Here is a 25,178-nt window from a genome sequence, read left to right on the forward strand (position 1 = left end):
TCCAAGTGATTAACCAACGGTAAAGTTTACTTCAAGTTTTGCACTTGCTGTTATATTAATCTCAATTCCTTATTTCTTGTAAAATTATCAATCAATTAGAGAGATGACAAAATTTTTATTTAAAAAAAGGAAAGAAATTAACTAAGCGACTCATCGTACCATTAACATCACAACTAGAGCTTGGCCTCTTATGGGTTCAGTTGCTTCCTATTTATATTCTTTAGATTCAAGTTTTGCACTATTTCATGCAGTCTTTGATAACAAGAAACCAAATATAATGCTCACAATAGATTGCCTTGTGGGCATCACCGTCACCTCTGAAATTTTAGTTAGCACTTAATATATGTGTCTAGTATTTCCAGTTTTAATTCATAATTTTATGATTAATATCTGATTTTATAAAAATCTCAGAACTTGTTCTGTTCAGTTAAGGTACTGTAAAACAATTTCGAATTTGTAAAGAAATAAATAGTTTTGAAAATGTTTTTGGCATTGGATCCTCTTGAAAATTTTATATGAGGTACCCATGGATGTCCAGAATAGTTTTGTAGAATATTATGTCATTGTTAGATTAAGAGTTAAAATTATGAAAATCAAGCTTATACGGGTATGAATTAGAAAATCATATTCTTAGAATAAGTTCTTAATAATTAAATCTTGTATTTGTTTAAGGTTTTGGAGGTGTTGGAGGCTCTTAGAGACTTTGAGGTGTGTTAAATCAATTCTTTTATTGAGGTAAGTAACTTCATTCTTAATGTACTAGATAAGTATGATTATTTTGATACTACTATAAGTACATGTGTTTTTATAATTTTTTGAAAATCAATTGTTTTTTCATAACAAAATTAGTTTTGTAAAATATTATGGTTGCATTTTATGATTTTGTCTATAAAATATATTGCAAGCCTAAATTATTGTTATGGATGTTTATGAATCAGATACGAATGTTTTGTGCCCATGTACAGTTTAAATTATTTATGATTGTATGGGGGCCTATATAGGAGGCACCTCTTGAGGACCAGAGAACCGCAAAGTGCCATATATAGTGCAAAGTACCACATACAAGTCATTACATATGAAAAACTAATTTGAATGTTTTGGCTCATTGTCCATAGCTATTCTGATTTTGATTCTGATCATATAATACGATACATATATGTTTTGGACTAGTACTGGATTTCTGTTCTGAGTATGTACACGATATTCTGATTCTGATTCTGTTTCTGGTCGGGTCACCAGGACTATAGGTAAAACTATATGACATGAGCTAACATTTTTATTTCCTGTGTATGTGTTATATGATTTGCTTTCATAAGTAACCATGCTATTGATATTCTAAATTACTATGAATTTATGTTATTTTATCGTGATATGTTGTTTTATGAAATTTATGAATTATGATATATGTTTTACTAAAAAAAAGGCTTGCAATATTTTTGTATCAATAGGCCTAGTGTGTTGGGAATTGTTTTACTTACCGAGTTAACGGCTCACCCCTCGTCATTACTTTTTGCATATTAAGTTCCTTATTGAGAGTGTGCTTATCATTGGAGTTAGAGATTTGTTTCCTTTACTAGTTGAATAACAGGAGGAATAAACTCATGTTTCTTTTAAGTTTATTTCTGTTATGAACTTGTAATTTGGAGTTTTGAGACTTTTTGTTATTTTTGTCTTTGGGAGAGATTATTTAGTATTAAATGTATGGATTTATGGATTTATTTGAATAAAAGTTTGAGGCATTTTAGTTTAAAATTTATGGGTAAGGATTACGATTTGTTAGTAATCTCCTTCGTCGCGTGCTCCACACGTATTAGTTTTGGCGTGTTACATTTAGAGAGCTCAAGTTTAAGAGAGAATAATTTAGAGAGCTCAAGTTTAAGAGAGAATAATTTAGAGAGCCCAGGGGAGTTGAAAATAGTTGATGGAGCCGAAAGGAGCTCTTAACGCTTTTGGAAGCCTACATAAAGTGGAAAGAAGTTAATCGACAATGCTTAGTAGAGAGTTCATGAAGCTAAAAAGAAGCTCATAGGAAGCTAACTAAGGGGGGTCTCATAGAGATAATCACAATCTTGTCATGGTAGAAATAAATCTAAATGATATACAAGATTTACTTGGTTCAACATTAAATTTATATCGCCAATCCATTCACTATGTAAAATAAAATATTACGAGATATTATTCTTTACAATATGAGTAATAAACAATATTAAAACAACTTGCTTATACTTCTTCCTTCGATCTAGTTCTATAGAGAGATCGTTGCACTTATTCATGGAGCTCTCTCTAGCAAAGGGACTGGTTTAAGGATAGATAAATGAGGGGTCATGTTTTAAAATAGTAGTTTCCTCTAATCAGTGTTAACATAAATATTTCTTGATTATTGATTTTGATGATAACAAACTTGATTAATATTTTAAAAGTTCAAAATAGTTTTCATATACTTTTAAATCATCATTCTCACTTTATAAAGGCTTTATATTCTATGAAAATGTTTTTGGTTATTCTCACGTTAAAGGTTTCAATTGAAAAAGCTTTGAGATTTTTGATAATAACAAGTATTGCTTAAAATCCTGAAAATAGGACCTAATTGACAAGTTTTATAAAGTTTTGGGCCATAATATAATTTTATAAAGTTTTAGGATCAAACTATAATTTTACAAAAATAGTTCACTGTAGCAGTTACTATAGAAAACAACGATCCAACATCTTGATAACGGCTCACCAACATCGAACAGAATTGAAGATTAGTCTCTAGACACTAACGACGATCCGACATATAGATAACGGCGATCCGACAATTTGAAAATTCAGCCCAACGGTCATATTTACCAGTCAAACGGAGATCCGACATCTAGTTAACGGCAATCTGACAGTGAGCAGAAAGTCAATAACGGCTAGTTTTCAGCTATAACTATAAATAAGCTCATTCAAATTCAAACAAGATTGATTACAACACGACCATTGAGCTTATATTCGAGAATACAATCTTCATAGAGTTTTAAAACACATTCTTGCTTCATCTATTCACACATTGGGTATTGATTTGTAATCTTAAATATTGTGTGAGAGAAAAATAATTTTTAATCTTTTACTTTGAGTGATTGTAAGTGTTGGGATACACTTGGGTTAAGAGATTGGGGATAATCTCTTGTTATAAAGGTTCATTGACACCTTGGAAGTCAAGTGTAAGCATTTGAAGCCTTGGAGGCTTGCTTAGTGAAATCCTCAAGCCCGAAAAACTTGGAGACGTGGACATAGACGAGGTTGGCCGAACCACGTAAAAATCTTCGTGTTTCAATCTCTCTTCCCTTAATTTTTATATTGTAATTAATTTAATTGTTATTCCATTAAATTCATTTTAGATTTGCATGATAATTTGTTTTAGAATCAAATAATTTTTAGAAACCCAATTCACCCCCCCTCTTGAGTTGCACACTTGTATTTCAATCAGTTCTATGCAAATATAGATTTAGGATGTAGAGGCACATTGTTTCACATAAATACTTACCCAAGTTCAAATTGCCTTCACAAGTCATATTTAATCTACCCAAGTTCAACAATAACATTATATTATTGATTCGACCATCTAAAATAAAATTTGTGTAACAAATATGATGTCAAGAGATACATTACTTATTCGCTATGAATATCTTAATAATTTGATATATTGATTTAGAGGATTTCATTTCTAAGATCGGAATTTTCTCATAATCTGGATTTATAAATAAAATTTACATGGTGATTAATAGCTAATAATATGAGGCAATTATTAAGTAAAGATGTATGTATGTTCATTTCTCAACAAAGAGATGGAGACTGAAGGAATCATTATTCTGTTGGATGATGACAGCAGATATCCTAACTTCTATTAAAAAAATGTTAAGAAATAGATTCTTGCAATAAAATAGATACAAAGAATCCGTTACTTAAGGCACGCACCAATAGGCAAAACTTAATTTAAAAATTATGAGTACTCAATACCTGTCATGCCTCCCACAAAATTAAAATTAAAATTAATTAAAGAATGTTGAAATGTCTCGCTCTTGTACCAAACTTGCGATTTGGATACCTCAACTCTCAATTTAGAGTCAACTCGATTGTGGTCAAAATACTAGCAATATATATTGTGGTATATTTATACCCACGCTAAATAATATTGGTCCAGTTTGTGCCGCCACGGGTTTCCACTCATTTAGGATTTTAAGGGTGCATTTGGCAGACTTAAATACAATGTAGGATTCTAATACCACGAAAATTAGATGGGTCAAACATGCCCTAAAGTAGTTCCATTCCTAAGATCGTTTTTCAAATCATTAAAAAATTGGTGTCCGAAAATATGTTTAACGTCCGATAATCTATATAATCTCTTACATAATTATTTTAGAGTATTTTCGAAAACTCAAAAAAATAGTTAAAATTTTAGGTGCTACATTGTTAATCAGTTCGGATGCTATTTCCAGAAAAGTACCAACCCAAGTGCTTATGTTAATGAGACAAGTACTTATGCTGGGGAGTTAAGCACCCCTTACAATGGTGCATTTACTTATGGTTGGATGACTTCGAATCGGATTGGGCTGCAATCAATTGGGTTGTTATCGGAATAAATTATTCACTTGAACTACAAGAATTGTAATTGAAATTAATATTATTCTCATTTATATATTTATAACTTTGTCTTGTACTCAAAATGAATTGTTAACAAGTTACAAATATACTGTTACTTAGAACTATGTATTTTTTATTGACAAGATAAATGAATAAATAATTTCTATTAATATTTTTAACTATATTAGCTTTAAATTTAAAAGATTAATTAAGTAATTTTTTTTTATTTTTAATTGTTCAAAACTTATTCCAAAAATATGAATTTTCAATTTTTCATAGGCGCAAAAAGTTTATTGTGAGTAATATGATGGGTGAATGTTTAACCTGTATATTTTAAAAAATACGTTAAAAAAACACTTGTTGTTAAATATGTTATACTTCTACCTTAACTTTTTCTTTCTTTTTATGATAATACTCCAATAACAGTATTTTTGAGGATATTAATGAAAAGAAAAATTATAATTTATCAAATTATTTTTAAAAGTAACATAAAAATTTAGACAAACTTTTATATTGTTATTTTACTTTTTATAAAATAGTTATTAGTAAAATTGTTGTAAAGATATTAAATGTTGCTTTAAGGTGGTTGATATTAATTTATTTACAAAAAAATTATTAGAAAGATTGTTGCGCAAGTACAAAAAAAATTAGTTTCTTCATAATGATATTTATTTGGTTAATTTGTATATATAATTATTGGTTAATTTATTAATTAATTATTTATAGATAAATTAATTAATGTAAAATTAATGTAAAGAGTATTATTGTAAAAGTATTATCGAAAAAAATAGAAAAAGAAAGGATAAATATATAATATATTTAACTATAGGAGTATTTTGAGATTTTTTTAAAATATATAGATTAAATGAATATTCAAGTCAAAATATAAAGATTAAACGAAAATTTACATCATCCCAAAGGCAGAGAGAAATTCAAAACCCAATTCCAAAAATCTTACTTTTGAGTGGGGCCGACATCAGCATTCTTATTTCCTAACACTTGATGCCCATTCTGGTTAGAGTTACAAAAATCATAATTAATAATAATCATAGTTCACATTTAATTCTTTATCAACGTGCATCCGCATTTCATTTTGAGGATGTCAAAGATTGAATCAAAATCACCAAATGTAATCATTGAAAGAGAGAGATGCTTTACTAATTAATTAACGAATTCCCAATCCACGGCAGTCAACTAAAAAGTCCCTTTCAATACGTGGGAGCAATGTCACTTGACATGCAAAAATGTTCATTTTTTTTTTTTAATACAAGGGAGCCTAGCAAAGACTAGCGCAAAAATGTTTGATATTGCACCCTCAAATTGTCACAAAAAATATAGCTGCCTCCAATATTGAAACTTAATTCAATCTTACTCTCTATATATCTAGTTTCTGAAGATTAGAGCCTTTGTTTCTATATATACTGTTATTTGAAGAGATATAGAGGTTTTAATCTGCATCCAAAGAATAATAAATTAGCCGAGAAATAAAAGAGATGTACAATTATATATTTGCTAGAAGTTTTAAAAAGAGAGAGCAAAAGCAGCTTAAATTCAAATGGATGGCATTACTTTGTTTCTCTCTAATTGCATTGAGCTTATGCGCTATGTTTAAGCCTTATTTGGGTCCTCTACCGGCGGCATGTAAGTTTGCTTTACAAATTGTGCTTAATTAATGAACATCTATTCATTAATTTGAATCTTGAAATGTAATTCTATTGCTTGCAAAATTAGCAAGAATTTGAAAAACTTCTCCTATAAGTCAGTTACCCTTTATATGTTATTTGCAGTAAATTTGCATCTGTCAGTGGATGTTGGCGCCCAGCAACATATATTTGAGCATATAATTAGCAACTCCAGGCCCCAACATGTTGCTAACAATACAATTAGCTCTCCGCTATTAGAGTCTCAGTCAGTGAAGGGTAAGTCTTGATCATCTTCAAATATGAAATTATTAAGTACTCATATAAATTTTTATTGAAATTGCGATACTTCAGTAACCAAGAAAATAGAGCCAGCTGCAGTATGCAGTGTAACAAAGGGATCAGATTTCTGCGAAATCAACAATGATATAAGGATTGATGGAAGTAGTGCCACTGTTTTCATTGCTTCATCGTTAGCTGATCAAACAGAATGGATTATCAGACCTTATGCTCGAAAATATGACCATGTTGCTATGAAACGCGTTAATGAATGGTCTGTAAAGTCAGCGGCAAGCCTCCTGCAATGCAATCAAAATCACAGCGTTCCAGCAATTCTTTTCTCCAATGGAGGGTATGCGGGAAACATTTTTCATGATTTCAGCGATATAATTATTCCGCTTTACATTAATTCTAGGCAGTTCAATGGTCAAGTACAGTTTGTTATCACCAATAAGCAGTCTTGGTGGATCAACAAGTACCAAAATATATTGAAAAAGTTGTCGAGATATGATATTATTGACATCGATAATCAAGATGATATTCACTGCTTCCCAAGAGGGATAATTGGCCTCAAACGTCATGACAGAGAGCTCAATATCAATTCTTCAGAGTCTCCGTATTCTATAAAAGACTTCAGACAGTTCATAAGAAGTTCATACTCTTTGCAGAAACCTGCCGCGATCAGATTGAGGGACGGTGAAAAGAAAAAGCCTCGACTTCTGATCGTATCAAGGAAGCGAACACGAGCTTTCACCAATGCAGAGGAAATAGCTCAAATGGGTAGAAGGTTAGGATTCAACGTCGTTGTTGCCGAGGCAAATGGGAATTTGTCCAGATTCGCGGAAACAGTGAATTCTTGCGATGTGTTTCTGGCAGTTCATGGAACTGCAATGACGAACATGATTTTCCTTCCGGAAAATGCAGTTTTTATCCAAGTTGTTCCATTTGGAGGATTTGCATGGTTGGCGAGAACGGATTATGAAGAGCCTGCAAAAGCTATGAAGTTGAGGTATTTGGAGTATAAGATAAAACTTGATGAAAGCACTTTGATACAACAATACCCTCTTGACCATCAAGTTATAAGGGATCCTTCCTCAATTGGAAAACAGGGATGGAATGCATTTAGGTCTGTTTACATGGTCCAACAAAATGTAAAAGTTGATTTGAATAGGTTTCGAAGTACATTGTTAAAAGCACTTGAGCTTTTGCATCAATAGACAGTACACTGTACGTGGCAAAACAAAATAGACAAGTAATGAATGGTTACATACTCAGTCTTGATAAAGATTTCAATAATGAAATCGAAGTTCACACAAGGAATGCCAGAATTTTATTATATATACAAGCATCGAACTGATGATAAATCTATCTTACTACTATTCCATGACAACATAAGCTAGTACACTTGAATGGCCTAATAATATATGCTTTTCAATTTAAAGATACAAAATTTTCTTTTGCTATCATGCCAACTTCATCCTCTTCAAAGAATTATAAAGGTGATTTTCTAGTCTCTTGGTAACAATAAGATGCAAATGTGAGAGTGGCCACCAGATGCTGCACCGAACTTAGGTCAAGAAGACTTCAGAAGCCAGTCAGGGAGCACTCAATCCTTACTGTCTCTTTAAATTTTACAAACAAGGATTGTTATTCTTAACCCTTTTCATAAAACAGGGTTCAGAAGGGTCAGCAACTGCAGCTCCTCTCTCAGCTGTAATTCCATAGCAGGAAAAATGATACCCCACAACTCCATCAAAAGTTCCAACTTTAACCAGGAGCACCGTTCTTCCTTATAGTTAAATGAAATAGTATCACAGTGTTTGTTGTTATTGTAACTCCTCTTTGCACCAGAGAATTCAAGTTCTTTTCTTACTTCTATTTTTCCTCTTTAAGAGCATTGATACATGGTCAAGATCTCTGGCAGATGAATGGCGATCGCCCCTCAACCACAGCAATGCCTCTGCAGCTGCATCTTTTTCAGCAAGTTTTTTATTGCCACAAGGCTGCCCCACAAAGTTCAATCCATTAAAGATCACAGTGGAACGAAACTGGTTGTTTTTTAGTTGCTTTGTCTTGTAGGCAGGAGCACCATGTCCTGCTCTGGCAAGCACTGTTTGCAGATCAGTTTTTGGATTATCACCCCCACCTTTTGAGACCATTCCACCTTTTGAGACCATTTCTGGGAGTGCCACTTTTGCCGACTTCTTTGAGGGTGCTGGTATCTGGCGGCCAAAGACAAATCTGCCCTCACATCGATCCTCTGACACCAATAATCTGACCGCTAGTAGGAGTTCATTCTGGACTTCAATACCCAACTCAGGATTAAGAAGCTGTGCACAGAGAATACAAGATTACACTCCGGGTCCAGCAATGGTTTGAATAAGAGAGGTTTTTAAATTTAAAAAAAGGAAAAAGAAAAAATAACATCATAATTAGAACAGAGAAATACTAGCTCAGGAATTTCAATTAGTACTTACTTTTTGCTGAGTAAGTTCCTCAATCTCTCTCTTTAAGCTTAAATAGGTATCAGCTAATTCGGGTTTCATGAAAAATTCCAAGTATCCTCCCAACATTTTGAGGTGTCCATCCTATCAAAACCCAGTAAATTTAAGCACAAATCATGCCGTAGTAGGGGACAAAAAAGGATGATTATCCATGTCTTCCATCAAGACAAAAATAGTTCTAATGAAAAAGACAGCTAAGGAATTAAACAACTTACCAGTCCACCTCTAGAAATGTTACCTCCAAACAAGAGAAGCACAGAATCAGATACACCAGTTGAATCCCGGAGAAAAACTGAATTCACTTTGATCTTTTCATTGAAAACTAGCCATGGGTATGGAATTTTAGGTACTCCAGCATTCACAGAATTCTGTTGAAGACAGTCCATAACCCAACATAAAATAAGTAAATAACTATCATAGATAGTGGAAAATTACTATTCAGATACATCTGAGTTCTTTATAGTAAATGAGAAGGTGAAGAAAATCAATTTCCTAAGGGGACAATGAAATGGCACGAAGACGAGAAACTTACTGAGTATAGAAGCACCTGACCATCCTCCATTGTTTTCAATGCTATGGACTTTTCTTTATTCTGCGAAGTACAATTGTATCAGTAAAAATTATCTACCATGTTCCAAGAAAATGCAACTCATCTCCCTAGCATATGGTTAAACTTTAGAAAAGAAATTGGCCAACCAAATCTACTCGGAAACTACTCCAAACGAGTAAATTAAAATTCACAAAGATTCCTTTAAATGCAATTTCTACTGGGCAGAATTTCAAGTTACATGAAGAATAAAACTACAGAAGAAGAAAGCATTTTCTTAAACCTCCAAAGACAAATGCAGCATTACTCACCACAACAGAGCATAGTCCAGGAAACAAGCCGGCACAGATGACTGCTCGGATAAGATGCTCATCATGGCTCCATTTATTGCAGTTTTCTGTATTGCGATCAACCAGACCAGCATCCTTGAGCAAAAAAAGGAACTGTTTTCGTAAAGAATCAATGGCTTTCAGAGTTTGTGCAGAAAGAAAATTTTTCCAACAATACTCATAACCAGATTGATGTCTTTCAGCATCTTTCCAACCATCATAAGCACGTACAAGTGCAAGATGGTCGCTGTAGTCACGGGCAGAGAATTGAGCTTTCGCTGACTCTGCAAGCTACAAAAAGCAAGGGGTAATTCGTCACAACATTGTATATAAGAGTCTCGACCACCACAACCAAGAATTATCTCTCAGAATGCGCAGACTGGAAGTTTGGTAATTGCAACAGAAGTTGTCACGGGTACGGGCACTAAAGAAGTGACAAGTAAGAATAATTGTTTTTGAAAAGAAAAAGTCAATTCTAGAATAATCTTTAACGAACAACATACACCATGAGACATTCCGAAACATGACGAGTAATTCATTTATGTGTAAAGCAAAACACATGCTTGAAAACTTACAAATCCTAAAACATTGACAACAAAACTATACGTATATATATAGTGTTTTCTTGGTTAATAAATTGACACTACTGTGGTGGCGCTGCATTTTTTTCTTGAAATGAGTGGCAGATAATATAAATTGTAGATTTCTGTTCTATGGTTAATATTTATTCTAGGAAGCTGCAATGAAGGAACAATCACCAGACATTTATCTAATTCCAATTTGTGAGCCCATTTTTTTTAGTAAAGGTGCCATTGAATATAACAAAATAATAATTTCATGTAGAATCACATTTTCGTTCACGAAAAAAGATTATGAGAATTTTTGCACACCTTTTTCAAGCAGCAGAACATGGCAAAGATAACTGCCATATAGTACAATTTTCTAAGATTTTCAAAGTCAACAGTGTGCAGGAATAGAATAAGTTAGCATTGAAGTGCCACAGTACTATTTTCTACAATTTCCAATGCCAACAGGGTCCATAACTGGAAAAAGTTAGCTAGGATGGTTCAAGCTACTACAAAGAGCAAATAATAGAGCATTAAAGTGCAAAATCTCCTCTATCTCTATGATTTAACCATGGATCCAAATTCCTGATACTTCAAAACAAAAGAGCTAGTGAATAATATCTAACAATGGGTCAAAAGAAAGAACAAATAAAATAATTTACTCTTCACTAGAAGCAGAATGCTGGAAAAGAAGATACTACTAAGAGAAGTGAAACACTTATCGCTGGTGGAAACCGTTAACAAACTTACGTCCTTCTTGTCAAATGGCATCAAGAATGGGTCTCTGACACTAAGACCAGCAACAACGGTCATTACTGGATCTAGACAGTTGAAAATAGCCCCTAATATGAGCATTTTTCCAAGTTTAGGCTCAACTGGAAGCATTGACAAATTGCGTCCTGCAAAATACAAGTAAATTTTCTTTATTTTAGAATATTTCAATATGACCAAATAAAAAAATAAATGAAATAAAAAATAAAAAATCTGCACCTAGCACTGTCAGATTCTCATTCTCATCTAAAGCCCCAATGATCTGCAGATATTCAATAGCATTTTTGACCTACAAAACAAATATGAATAAAAGAAACTGAGATGTAAAATTGCAAAACGATAATACGGATTGAAGAATTTAGATTCCTAAAACGAAGACATTCAGGGGCGGAACTATGTCGAGGCTTGGAAACACCAAAAATTTCCAGGAAAGCTAAGGTTCTTAAGTGAAGTTTAACGTATTTCAATGTAAATTTTACGTTTTGGCTCCCTCAGTTTACATTTGTATTTTATGGCCTCCTCGAGTATGCTGTTGTTTCATTATGGCCTGCATTGAACCAAAATCCTAGTTCCACTGATGAAGATATTAATAATTGAAAGAATTGAAAGTTCAAGTAAGCAAGAAAACCAATGCAATCTTATTATTATTATTATCATTTCCTATCACTGCAACTTTTACAGCAATGTAGGCCCCAGGAATAATTCAGTTGGAAAATTACCGATAATGGCTCAGGTGGTTGCAGGGCTCTAGATAGGAATTCGGAGATACTTCCAAGTTGTAAACTTTTGATTTGCAAACATAGAGACTGCAGTGGAGTCCTTAAAAGTTCTGGCAACTGATAATCAGCAAAAGCATCATAGACATATCTGGGATAGAGATGGTAACACTCGCCAGGCTGTACACGGCCAGCTCTTCCTCTTCTCTACAGGACACAAATCGAAAACTAGTGAAACCAATTCATGTTAAGAACCTTGATTTCGAATAAGGTTATCACTAAAGATCTGCAACAACAAAGTTTTGCATAATGAATGGGTACTACATTAAATTACACGAAATTCATTCAAGCAGCAGATAATCAAACATAAATTTGAGCTAATCATTATGTCACAAGATATGTCAAAATCTAATACTCTACAAATAAATTATTTGAAATAAATCCAAGGGCATGAAAATTTCAGCGAAACTATGATAAAGCAAAGGAAGAATTAAAGATTACATTGAAGTGATACATGATTTAAAAAATAAAAACTGTTTTCACCAACGCTAAATTAGTCAGAAGGTGGATAGGATTCAGTCTGATAATGCAATAAAATTTCTAGCCATGTAATGTTATTTGACATTTGTTCAGCGCAAGTTTAAGAGAGATTGAAGTGAAGATTTCAATTACATGATTACCATGTCACAACTACAGAGTTACAATATAACTTCAAAAGAACTGTCGTTCTAGACTTGATAAACCCTAGTACTGGAAACTGGAAAATACCAACCAAACTCAAACATAATATTTTGCTTTTATTCTTTCCTAAAATAAGTTAGGTGCTTGTAAGTTGTAGCAAAGAAGCTTCTTTTGGCAATTTGCTAATATTCCAATGCAGTAACATTTTTTTGCAGCAAAAACATACAGCCACTAGCCACCTATTCCACTTGCGAATTTGCAATGTCGGGAAAGTCAAGTCTTGACTCTCTCCTTCAATTAATTCCCAGGATCAATGGAGAAAGTTCAAATAAATAGAACCCCTTGTCCTAGTGTTTAATTTAAAGAGTGAGACCTTTAACACGTTTGGGACCCATTGAGTTGAGAACTAGTGTTGATAGTAATAGCAGATCTGATAAGGGTAAAAGGTGCATTATAAATTTCCTCATATGAACCTGGACCAGAACTATGGAGCAAAAGGATTTTAAGAAGTTGATATCAACTAGTTTCAGATTTAGGCTTAGTTGAGCAAAGTGCCAGTTGATAGCCATACAATTCACAATTACCCACAAAATCTGCAATCAGATATCATTTCACTTCGGAGAAAATATGAACTCAAAAGTAATTAAATAGTGAGTCTACATCAGCCATGATTCAGTAAATGAGGTAGAATGTTCGTATGTTGATCATATTCTTACTTGTCGGGCGGCGGCCTTTGAGATCCAGGAAGGAAGCAAACAAGGAGTGTTATTTAGAGCATCATAAGATGTCTCTTTTGCCTTCCCACAATCAATAACAAAAACCACATCATTGATGGTTATACTAGTCTCAGCCATGTTAGTAGCTAGAACAATTTTCCTCACTCCATCTTCTGGCTTATCAAATATCAACCTCTGCATCCAAAATAATAAAAAACGGAGCAAATCAAGAAATGACAACATAAACTGTAAAGTTAACAAGCAATAGATAAAATAGTATCACTTTAAATCTACAACTGGGTAAGAGAGCTAAGGTGAATGTAAAACATGGCTAATTAAAAAAAAAAATGAAAACCAGAATTGAAGTTTCCTGGCAAAAATGTGGGAAAAATTTACAAAAAAACATCAAAACATTGCTCATGGTTCGCTAAGGTAGAATGTTTAGTTTGGCACAAATATTACAGAGACAACAAATGGTTTCCGGTCAATCTCTAAAGCTATCTGAATCATTTTCTGCTCAGTTCTCAAAAACTTTACTTCTGGCTCGAGAAACTAGTGCATCCCAAAAGGAATTACATAATGAATCACAAGAAAGAATGTGGGGGCAAGATGGACAAAAGAAAAGTGCAGGATTTCTGTCCATTACAGTAGAAAATAATGTCAGAGTCCCCACTGAAAAAGTCAGGAAAACAAGGGGACTTTACAGCTTAAAATGATTTTCAAACACCTTGCGCCCAGAAGTAAGGTCCAATTTAAAGCATTTGCATTACGAGGTATTGAATTTCTTTAAATGATGAGCAAAATCAGGTAACAGAACATAGAAGTCAAAAAATGGAATCAAATTAACTTGAAATTAGCCTAATTCATCTAGCAGTAGCATAAATTCCTCAATATATTTTTGTTTTTTTGGGGTGAGGGTGTGGGGGGAATTAACCCAGACTCCCACACCGACTCGGAACAGTGATCCACCCCAGCCACCCCATGCCGTCATATGTTGCAGAACATTTTATATAATAGGAGATGAAGAAACTCCCCATATATGTATACGTATATGCCTATTATACATATCATCAGAGAAGAAAACTCTTAAAAAAAAAAAATGATACTTTTGGACTTCCCATGCTGTAATAAAAACTCTATGAGAAAATATAGAAATGTATGCCACATTAGCCTTTCAGGAGAGCTTTAAAATTTGGTTCTATGCAGGTAAAGTCTCAAGATTTAAAGTCTCAAGCATCAGCCATGCCTTATGAACCTCAACAACCTTCCAAATCCTGGTTAGCACATGTATTTGCATGAAATTACTCATCAGATTAAAACAAAATATTGTAAAGGAGTTCTTTCCCGTTTACAAGAACATGCCACAGTAATACTACTTGCAGAGAGAATGGGTCACAAGAGTGAATGATGAATGCACCTGTTCGGAGCTTGCCATAGAACCATGGCATGCAAGTAACAACACTCTGCTTGGATCACCCAAGAGAGGATGAGCTTGGAGCTGATCTTTCAAAGAGTTTATGTCATCCCAACCGGTCATAAAAACCAAAACAGCACCAGGTCGCTCTTTCTTCACTATGTGGCAAAGCACGTGCTCAATGAGGTTAAATCCAATTGAGTCCGGATTCCAACAGGATAAAGACTGCTGAGTCTGTACACTATATTCCCTAAAATCAGCAGCTTCAAGTGCATCCTGATCAAAAGTTTCAGGGGGAAAACGTATTAATAGATATACAAAAGCAACAAAGGATGCTAATCCGACTCCCTGCACATCTACTTATCTAGCTTCCCAAGATTCACATACCTCAACAGCAGAAGCAATGGAGCTCTTTCTCTTTCTCAGAGCCAGAGCTTGTTTTTGCATTTTCCATGACTTCTCTTGACCATAATCATCAATTTGATTATATGTGTTCAAACGATATCTAGTCATCTCCAGAATATTTTCCAGAAAATATGCTCGAACAGGGTATGTAAAACCCTGAAATAAGATGTACAACAATGATTGTGCCAACCTCCCAGGCAGGAAAAAGAAAAAGATAGAAAAGACTAAAAACGAAGTAAATGGCAGGTGAGTCCACGGCACCAAGCAGTCAAACAAAGCCCTTTTTAATATCAAAATTTGTTAGAGATCACATCATGTTAACTCTTAAAGTTTGTCAGCGAGAAGGAACAAAAATGATACAGACAAGTAGACTATTATTGTCAATTTAAAAAGATTAAGAAGAAAAAAGTTGCAATATAACTAAAAATTCAGAATGAGGTGATTGATCATAAAACACAGGCACATGGGCAATTCTTTCATGCAATATCTTTTCCATGATAACTCTTCATTTCATTTTCCAAAACTGATTCATAGAAATTTTGAAGTACAAAAAAGGTCCTGAGTTCAACTGCCAATTATAGAAATTATCATAGGCAACTAATGAATGATGTTACCAACAGTTTCCCAATGTTTAGAGAAATTTTTGAACTGGGATAAGAGTTATGATATCAGTCACTAGCAATATCACATAAAGAGTTAATGATATAGTAAGATCATGAAAACTACATCCAGAAAACAAGAGAAATCCATATGAAATAATAACAAGAGGATACATATATATCGAGAAGAATGTGGGATTGATTCCTATAACTAGGTACACTATAGTACTTTGCATCCATTAAATTACCGGAATATGGAGCATCGGAGCACCACCAAAATATGAAGAGAATAGTTCTGCATTTAAGGTTGCACTCATGAGAATCAACCTCAATTCCGGTCGGCGTGGAAGGAGCTCTTTCAGGACAATAAGAAGAAAATCTGAAATATAGACAAACTACGGTTAAAATCACATCTGAAACATCAACATAGACCTTAATGGATTGCAAAGTTACCTTCATTCATCCCACGTTCATGAATCTCATCAACAATAACATGAGTTACACCTCTCAAACTTCTGTCAACAAGTAATCTCCTCAATAATATGCCAGTGGTGCAAAACATAAGACGTGTGTCCCTTCCTTTCATTCCCTCTAGCCGAACTTTATAACCAACCTTTAAGAGCAGGAAAAACGACTAAATAAAGAGGACAAAATCTTAATCTGCATGATGACAATAATCTAAATGATTGAGCAGAGACAAAGAAATAAAAAACAGAAACTAACAGATTCTCCCAGTTTCTCCCCTCGTTCTGCAGCAACTCTTTCAGAAACAGCCATAGCAGAAATTCTTCTAGGCTGTGTACATATGATACTGCAAGCTGCTCCACGAGCAGCTTCAGTCTCCGATTCTAATATATACTGTGGAAGCTGTGTGGTTTTACCGCAACCAGTTTCACCCGAGACAACCACCACCTACAAAAATCAATACAGTTAGAATGCCCCTTTTAGTCATCACTAACAAAGTAGAAATCATACATCAATCACATAAATGGTTGACACAAAGCCTATGATACATCATTAAGACAGAACAAGCCACTCAGTCTTGTTACAGAGCAGTACTAGATTCTTGCATAGAACAGCACCAGACAGAATCAGCTAATGCATTATGCCATTTAGACGTGAACACTTTAACTCTCACAGTATTGCTCTCCCACCCCAAGAATAAAGGAGGGATTTTCCCTATTAAAGTAACATAAAAGAAAGGCCGGTATCACCTGATTGGGTCAAAGTCTCACTTTTTCAACTTCAAGTGCACAAATTAAATTCTCAAAAAAAAAAAAAAAGTGCACAAATTAAACCTCATGAAAAATAAATACAGCATTAGGATAAAAACCACTTCAAGTACCCTACTGTGCCAAGACCAAAAATGGGTAACAGCCCTCTGTTCTAAACAAATAAAGAAATGCCTAATTGTTTAAGGTAACAACTCACTCTGCAGAAGAAAGATAATAATAATTCAAAATTACATGGATGGCAGCAGACATTAACTCAAAATCCCCAATGAGGCTCAGCCACAAAGTTTTTCTTACTAGACATCAAATCGACATGGTATATAGAGAGATGCGAACTAGGAATTAAGCCATGACAAACAATCATAATAACTAACAAATATAATTAACCTGATTCTCTGAAATGGCTTTTAATAATGCATCCCTCTCTTTGTATGAAGGTAGACTTCTTCGAAATTCAAGCATCTTCTGCCCTTCAGGAGATTCCTACAAAAGTCCAGGTTTTTCAATACATTTTCAGACATTCATAATAAGGGAAAAGGGAATCAGTCATAGCAACCATAAGATTAAAAATGGGAAAACTTGAATGAAAAGGCACCAATTATATTGTAGAAATCAGAGAGTCATTGCCCCCATTATTTGTTGTTTTACTATCAAATATACGACAGCAAGAGTAACAGTTGACTACAAATAACAATATACATAAAAAGAAAAATATTAGTAGGTATTTTATATGAAAGATTTAGCGGCTAAAAAGATTTTTATCATTATTTCCATTTGTTTCTGGGATGGATTGGATCATATCTTGCTCAACTCTGCAACCACGTGATGGAAATTGTAGAAGATCAGCTGTTAATTAGATGTAACTAGTAGTAAAGTATTAGTAGATAACATTTAGAGTAATTAATAGTTGGTAATTAACAGTTGGCTGTTAGTAGTTAGATTGATCTATATATATACACATGCACATATAAACAGTGTAAAGATAATAAGTAAGAAATGTTTAGATAATCGTTAGAGTAATATTTTACACTGTTAGTAGTTGAGTATTAGTAGATAATGGCTAGAGTAATTAACATTTGGTAATTAATAGTTCACTGTTAGTAGTTAGAATGATCTCTATACATATACATATAAACAGTGTAAAAAATATAAGTAAGAAATAAAAGCTTTTTTTCTTCAACATGATTGTTGGGAAAGGGGGGAAAAGAGAGGGAGATCTAGTGTCAGAAGAAGCACCAAAATTGCTGGGATACGGATCCATCTCGTTTGATGCCGAATACTTAGGTCACAGCTTAGTGATAAGGCATTCACTGGGTAAGAGATGGAACTTCAAGTGATATTTTACTCACAGGCACTGGGTCAAATCATTTTTCTTTTAAATAAAACATTTTAGGAATTTATTGAATCTAAATTTTAGAACGTGATCTTGAAGTATACTTGCAGTTTTCCTCATTTGTTCCGTTTCTTGGTTGCTAGCATATTTATTCTTCTTCGCCAAAATAATAAAATGACCAAAATCATGCTAATAGAGAGCGAAATCAAAATAAAGAACGAAAGACCGAACTGCCAGCAGTGTGAACTACAACAAAATCAAATTACTTCATAAATCTTATCAGGGAGACATGAACCTGCCAAGCTTGCTGCTTTTCATGCATCTGCAAACTTCTCTGCCGGAGAATTCTTTCCCTCACAACACTATTCTGCACCAGCTGTTCCTGCTGCTCATAGAGTCCTTCATCATTAGTAGTACTGCCAACATTGCTTAAACTCGACATGGAGGCATTGATATACTTTTGCGAAAGATAAGCTTTGAGATGAGCATCTACTTCTCTTAATAATCCAAATGGTAAGATCACCTACAAAAGTTCAAGCACCTCAGCAAATTATGTCGGACGCACAAAGAAACATAACAATTTTATGCCCTTGAGGATTGTCCACAATTTTTAATTTTGTATTGAAAAGTAACTGAAAACCTTGCACAAAGTAGCAGGGGATGTGTATTTTTCTTACTTATCATTCAGGCATTCAATTTTTCATAAATAAACTAACTACACCATATAAAAGGACATACAGAGTGAAGAAGGCAGAATAAACCTCTCTTTGCGGACGCTTTTCGTCTAGATCAGATCTGTAATTCGGTAGAGGGGCTTTACTAAAAACGACTACTTTTGCATATTGACGACTGCAAACAAATTCTCAGATATTAGAAAACATTCAAAAGATATAACAAATAAGGGAAAAAAATGACTTTATGCACTTCGCATACCTATGTAAACCCATTCTGGTTGCCAATGCTGAAAGTTGTTCGAAGTCACGTCGGTCCTTTTTCGCCCTTGACACCACTTCTTGCTCATCCTTGTTGCGAAGCAGCATGGTTAACTTCCATCTCCACTCATCAATATTATCAAGGGTTGAACCACACTGATAATCATCAAACAACAAGAATGCAACAGAGTTATATGTGCCGGAATCAAATCTTTCTTATAAAAAAACAGCACTTATGCCTCCAGAAATTACAAAAGAACAAACCAACAATGCTCCAAGCAATAGACTGAAAGCCCAGATAATGATCTGACTAATGACTAACTGGAAATCAGGACTTCAAGCAGTTAAATCTGACAAACTGCAAATCAGATCAGACACTTTGAGAGTAAACTAGAGACTGATAAATTTGTTGGACAATTTTAAATAATTCTGAAAGACGTGTCTTTGAGGAAGTATACAGAAAATAAGATTAACACACATGATGGGAAAGGCATGAAGATGTAACATGACAAAGAGAGGGAATATTTCAGAACCATTGGCAATTATTATTAACCAATTATCATAACTGTTGCTTGGAAACTAGTGGGTAGTACAGATGTTTAAATTGATAAAGATTGAAGTTATATATTTACAACTGAACTATGGTCCATGGAAGAAAAAGTATAAAGGTCATTGATGTTAAAGATCAATCAGTTGATGATACACAAGTGAGTTACAAAAAGAAAGTTATGAATAATCACTCATGGACTTCAAGAGCAACTTCCATCCTTGGCCTACAAATCCTAAGCTCCAAAACCTCTCGAGACATAGAGTTCATTAGCGTGAGCTATCTACTCTTGCTACTTAAATGTTATCTCATGTTCTTTAATCTTCCAAATATTCTCAAGAGCATTGCACTGACATTTTCAGTTTCCAAATGAGCTGATTCGAAGGAGCTTTGATGCAAATTAAGAATCTTTATCCTATTTAAATTAGTCCCTTTATTATCTAAAGTTTATGTTTCTTTTTCTTAAATAGTTTAGGAGTTTGTTTTCCTTTTTCTTCATGGTTTAGGATAATTACTAATAGTATAAAAAACACTCTCTTGTAGCCTTTGAAGGCATATTTGAATTCAACAACATTTTTAGTTTTCAAAGCTCTGCGTGTGTTTTTGAATATAGTTAATTTTCAATATTCTGCAGAATCAACGAGTCTTAACCCTCTATGTTCATGATATTCTTTCGAAGCGACATGAAATTAGATTGTTCCTTTATTTTAGTATTCTCAAGAATCAGCAAAATATTAGAACATTAAACTTCCGCTACATCAAGCTTTTACATTGTGGAGAACATGCCAAGATTTTACATGTAACTTAGAAGACATGCATCATCTTTAAAAAAAAAAAAACTCCCAATCATGATCATCTCTCATATGAAGTGATTGTAAAGCGTTTATTAGAAACTATAGAAAAGCAATATGAGGTTATCATGTTCCCATATTATGCATTTATTAGAGTTAATTATTAGCTTCCAGTATATGTTTATCACCTCAACAGCTCAAAGCTAAAATCAAGATAACCAATCTCTTTGTAAAATAATTCTTCTTGCTCTCTCTGGTGGAAATTCTAGCTTGCTTGTAAGAATTGCTAAACCTGGTTCCATATTCCTAGTTTAGCTCAACCCAAACTTCATTCCTTCAATCATGACGAACTATATTTTTGGGATCCTTAACACAATTGCATGGACATTAGAAGCCAATACATTTATTCATGACAATTTCTAATTACTCTCATGAGCTGTTATTCATCATAATTCGTAATTTTCTCTAAAGCTCTTGTTTCCATTGTTAAAACCCCAGTTTACTAAGGGTAGCCCATCCCAAAAAAATTATTTTTCTGCGAAGGTTCTTTTTATTGAGCAACAAGCAACAAAGCATGAACTAAGAGAGTGGTCACGTTGACGCTAAAAGTTCATTGTATCGTACAGAATCAATTTTAAGGCCAAAAAATAAAGAAATAAATCACCTGCTTAACTGCCAAATAGAGCTAGGAAAAACAAAAAGAGGAACAGGGAAATAATTTGAGCTGTTTAGGAATTAAAATTTAAAACTCAGAAAAGATGAAAACTTTCACTAAAATTCAGTGAGCTCTCACAAATTAACACGTGCAAATTTAACGTTTCTACAGTTCATTTTATTTGTCACCTTAAAACAACACAACTGTCAGTTCCAAAAGTAATAAAAACACCTCAAATCAATAATGAAACAATGTCAAACTCAAAATATCAAATGAAATAATCTAATTCAACAAAAAGGGTATCCATCAAAACTAACCATTTGCTGCTGTGTTGACCCAAATTCACGGTCAGAGTCATCGCTGGACTCGTCCTGGTAAGCATACCGGCCGTAATTAGACGTCTGCTGCTCCAAAAGAGGGTACGAAACGGCCTTCCAATCAAGCCGACGAGTCCTAGTAACAGCCCCCGAGCACGTGACCACCGCGTGCCTTCGCCTACTCAAGTGAAAAGGCAAATGATAATGATAATGATGCAGCAACCTAAAAGCTACAGCTTGATTTTTAACAACGAGAAGCGATAATGGCGAGGGTTTTAGTAGAGCTTTGGGGGCCCTGTAGAAGTTAAGAGAAGTAGGTCTAAGAGCCATGGTCATGGTTGTGCCACTTCGAATGAAAATGAACGAGAAGGGCATTGAGCTTTGTATATTGTATGCCAGGTGTTTGTTTTTTTGTGTCAGTGAGGGTTAAGCTGACGCAATTGGAGTGATTGGAGTGAGTCTGAGTGGTAGAGGGGTTTTGGGAGGTTTTAGCGGCCAAGCTTTTGCCAACAGCCCAACACCACCTGCAGACGCTGAGAGAAGCTGAAGCTGTTGCCTGGTGCTGGTTGAAACACTTACAAAGGCTAAATAATTAACCCCAGTTTTAACTTTTATATACGTGTACAGTACTTTGTATTCCTTAATATTTGACAATACAACCCTCTTTAATTTGGTCAAATGACAACAAGACCTCATAATTTTGGAGAATGAGCATCTAGACCCTTTCAATATTTTTCAAACAGTGTTAGTGCCCGTTTGCTATTGTTTTTGTGAGGAGAAAAATGATTTTAAAAAGTTAAAAGTTAGTTTTAGTATTTAGTAAATTTTTTAAGAAATTATTTTTAACAAAATTATCCTATCATATAGTAAAATTTGAAAAGCATGGAAGGAGAAGTTTTTTAAAATCTAATCTTGAGAATCAATTTTATATTTAATATAATTCTATGTATATCCAAATATATATTATAAAAATTCAAAATTATCTCTATTAATTGGGAAATAAGATCATTAAACTTTAAAGTGACTATTATTATTACCAATTAGATTGAGATAACAAAATAAAAATATAAAATTACTAATATAAAGTATTTATTTTAATTATCAATTATCATATATAAACAATAAAAAATATTTTTGATTCATGTTTATAAATGGTAAATAAATTTATTCAACACTATATCTAATTCAGTCATTTACATTCTTACAATAGTTTAACAATAAGATTTACCAAATACGTATAATTACTTTTAAAACTCAAAACATTTTTTAAAAATAAATTTTACGAAACATTTAACTGATTCTTTTCACAACTATTAGCTAATCTGATTATTTCTATAGCACATGTAACAACAATTATTTTAATAGTTACAGCATTACCAAACTGGCCCTTAATTTCTTTCTATTATTTTGATTTATGAATTGAATTTAAAAAAAAATCTTATCTATCTTTTTTAAACACCAGAGAAAAGCATAGTAAGTTGTTCAAACAACTGAATCAATTTCAAACAAATGAGCCATTAATACATGTAGATATATGGAAGATATAAAGTTTTTAGTTATTACAAGCGTGTTTTATTAAACCGGATCAATTTTGTGATAATTAGATATATGAATAATGGGTTAATTTCTTAACTTTATGCCATCAACAAGATAATGGTCGGTAAGATATCTCAATTAAAAGTATATGTAATCGTTTTTTTTTTTTAATATTACATTAGAGAGAACAAAATAAATTTGGGTTTATACAACCAAATTTTATCAAAAATGTTTAACAGAAAAATAATCGTGAGACATTCATGTTGGTTCCATTCTGACATTCTCTTTTGAGACTGGAATTTGTGCTTGTAGAGATTATTGGTGATTCAACTTATAAAAATTCGGTATGTGTTAATATAATAGCTTTGTTAATTTAGTAGTGGCTTTCAAATAACTTTATTTGACTAAATGGCTCGGCGTTTGACTTTATCTCTTTATGGGCTTCAGGCCAACGCCCTAGATCCTCCTCTAAATCCTTCAACGATGAGACTGAGTGCATTACTTTGTCTTTAGACTACAGGTGTATGTAAAGAGAGCTTTAAGTGCTTATTTAATTTCATAATCTTTTTATCAAAAATTTTGTTATTATTTAGTAGAGTTTTCAGAGATTATATAAGTTATTTTATCGATTTTTATCTCCACCAGCAAAAGTTTAGGGCCTGTTTGGTATTGTTTTTGAATCTGTATTTTCAGAGAATAAAAACAAAAATAAAAATGGTGTTTTGCAGTTGTTGTATTTTGAATTTAAATATGCATCTGGTATCATTTTCTGTATTCTATATTTTAAAATTAAAAACAGTAATATGCGTTTGGTAAACACAGTTGAAAATGATAAAAACAGAGAATATGCATTTGGTAATATTTTTTTCAAAAACAGTTTTTACTAATCATTTACATTATATTTATAGTCAAAAAATAATTATTTAGCTAATACACACAAATACAACAAAATAATTTAACCAAATTTAATATAAAAAAAATTACATGATAATAAAGTTTAAGAATTAACATTAATTAAAAAAATTTGACATTGTCATTGTTTTTACACCATATAATTAAGATATATATTACAACACATGATTTAAACAAAATAATTATAAAAAAATTACATGATACACATTATGCGTTACGTATGTAATCATGCCACATAAAAGCTGCAATTCCATCTCTTGTAGCATTCATCTTTGCGACACTTGCTGGAGATAAATCAATATTAGTAAGTGGCCTACTAGTGTCTCATTCATCGTTGGTAACCAAATCTTGCACATCAAAGTCCCCAAATAACCTATCACTTGCATTTTCTCGTCGAATAAAATTATACAAAGCGTAATATATAATTGAAATTAGACGTTGCTTACGTAAACTATAATTATGCATGTCCCTCAAAATTAAAAATCGCGCTTTTAAAACACCAAAGCATCGCTCAATTACAATTGGGCAAGCGCAACTCAACAAGAGAACGAAGCATACGAATACTTTCAAGCCAATATGCTCCATCCTTGCTAAGATCTGCCCCTCCCAAGTTAAGATATTTCAAGGAAGGAAGACCAGAAAGCCATCCAAGGCCTATTTGATTGGATTGATCAAGAAAATTATTGAGATCAAGATAAAGCAAATTCGTGAGGTTTCCAAGACTTTGTGGAATAGTCCCACTGAAAAATGAGCCTGACAGATTGAGGTATCTCAATTCCTTTAGTGATCCAATGAATTCTGGAACTTTGAAGCCTTTAAAATTATTCATGCTTAAGTCTAAGTATTTCAAATCTTTCAACTGAAGCAGAGATGGACTTATCGGACCACCCAATTCGTGTCCTGCATCATCTTTATATGCGTCAAAACTGTCTCGAAATGGTTGGGCAAGTGCAGATCCGAGTGAGCAACAACGAAGTAGCGAGAGAGCAAAGATCCGAGAGAGCAAGTGCAGATCCGAGAGAGCAAAGACGAAGTAGCAGCAGCTGGACGGAGTCGGAGCAGCAACGGTTACGGCGGAGAAAGAGCAGCGGCAGTGGCTAGCACACCAAGAGCGACCAAGAGAGAGATTTGCTGCAACTGGATTGAGAAAA

General features: G+C 33.5%; 2 protein-coding genes across 2 annotated transcripts; one reads left to right on the forward strand and one right to left on the reverse strand.

The window, feature by feature from the left end:
* The first annotated feature begins 6,209 nt into the window (after positions 1-6,209).
* Positions 6,210-7,744, forward strand: LOC18053684 (protein O-linked-mannose beta-1,4-N-acetylglucosaminyltransferase 2). Its single transcript, XM_024177762.1, has 3 exons — positions 6,210-6,246; positions 6,393-6,524; positions 6,600-7,744. Exons 1-3 carry the CDS (start codon positions 6,210-6,212, stop codon positions 7,739-7,741), a joined length of 1,311 nt encoding a protein of 436 aa, XP_024033530.1. The 3' UTR covers positions 7,742-7,744.
* A 22-nt stretch (positions 7,745-7,766) lies between these two features.
* Positions 7,767-22,159, reverse strand: LOC18053685 (DExH-box ATP-dependent RNA helicase DExH3). Its single transcript, XM_006451628.2, has 19 exons — positions 21,580-22,159; positions 19,271-19,425; positions 19,099-19,186; positions 18,633-18,860; positions 17,392-17,487; positions 16,496-16,684; positions 16,226-16,385; positions 16,021-16,151; positions 15,156-15,329; positions 14,772-15,044; positions 13,355-13,549; positions 11,961-12,164; positions 11,461-11,530; positions 11,221-11,369; positions 9,887-10,195; positions 9,561-9,620; positions 9,244-9,396; positions 9,002-9,112; positions 7,767-8,854 (listed from the first exon to the last, which is right to left on the reverse strand). Exons 1-19 carry the CDS (start codon positions 21,952-21,954, stop codon positions 8,381-8,383), a joined length of 3,594 nt encoding a protein of 1,197 aa, XP_006451691.1. The 5' UTR covers positions 21,955-22,159; the 3' UTR covers positions 7,767-8,380.
* Between the last annotated feature and the right edge of the window lie 3,019 nt (positions 22,160-25,178).

Source organism: Citrus clementina, unplaced genomic scaffold (assembly GCF_000493195.1).
Source record: "Citrus clementina cultivar Clemenules unplaced genomic scaffold, Citrus_clementina_v1.0 scaffold_1, whole genome shotgun sequence".
Classification (NCBI taxonomy): domain Eukaryota; kingdom Viridiplantae; phylum Streptophyta; class Magnoliopsida; order Sapindales; family Rutaceae; genus Citrus; species Citrus x clementina.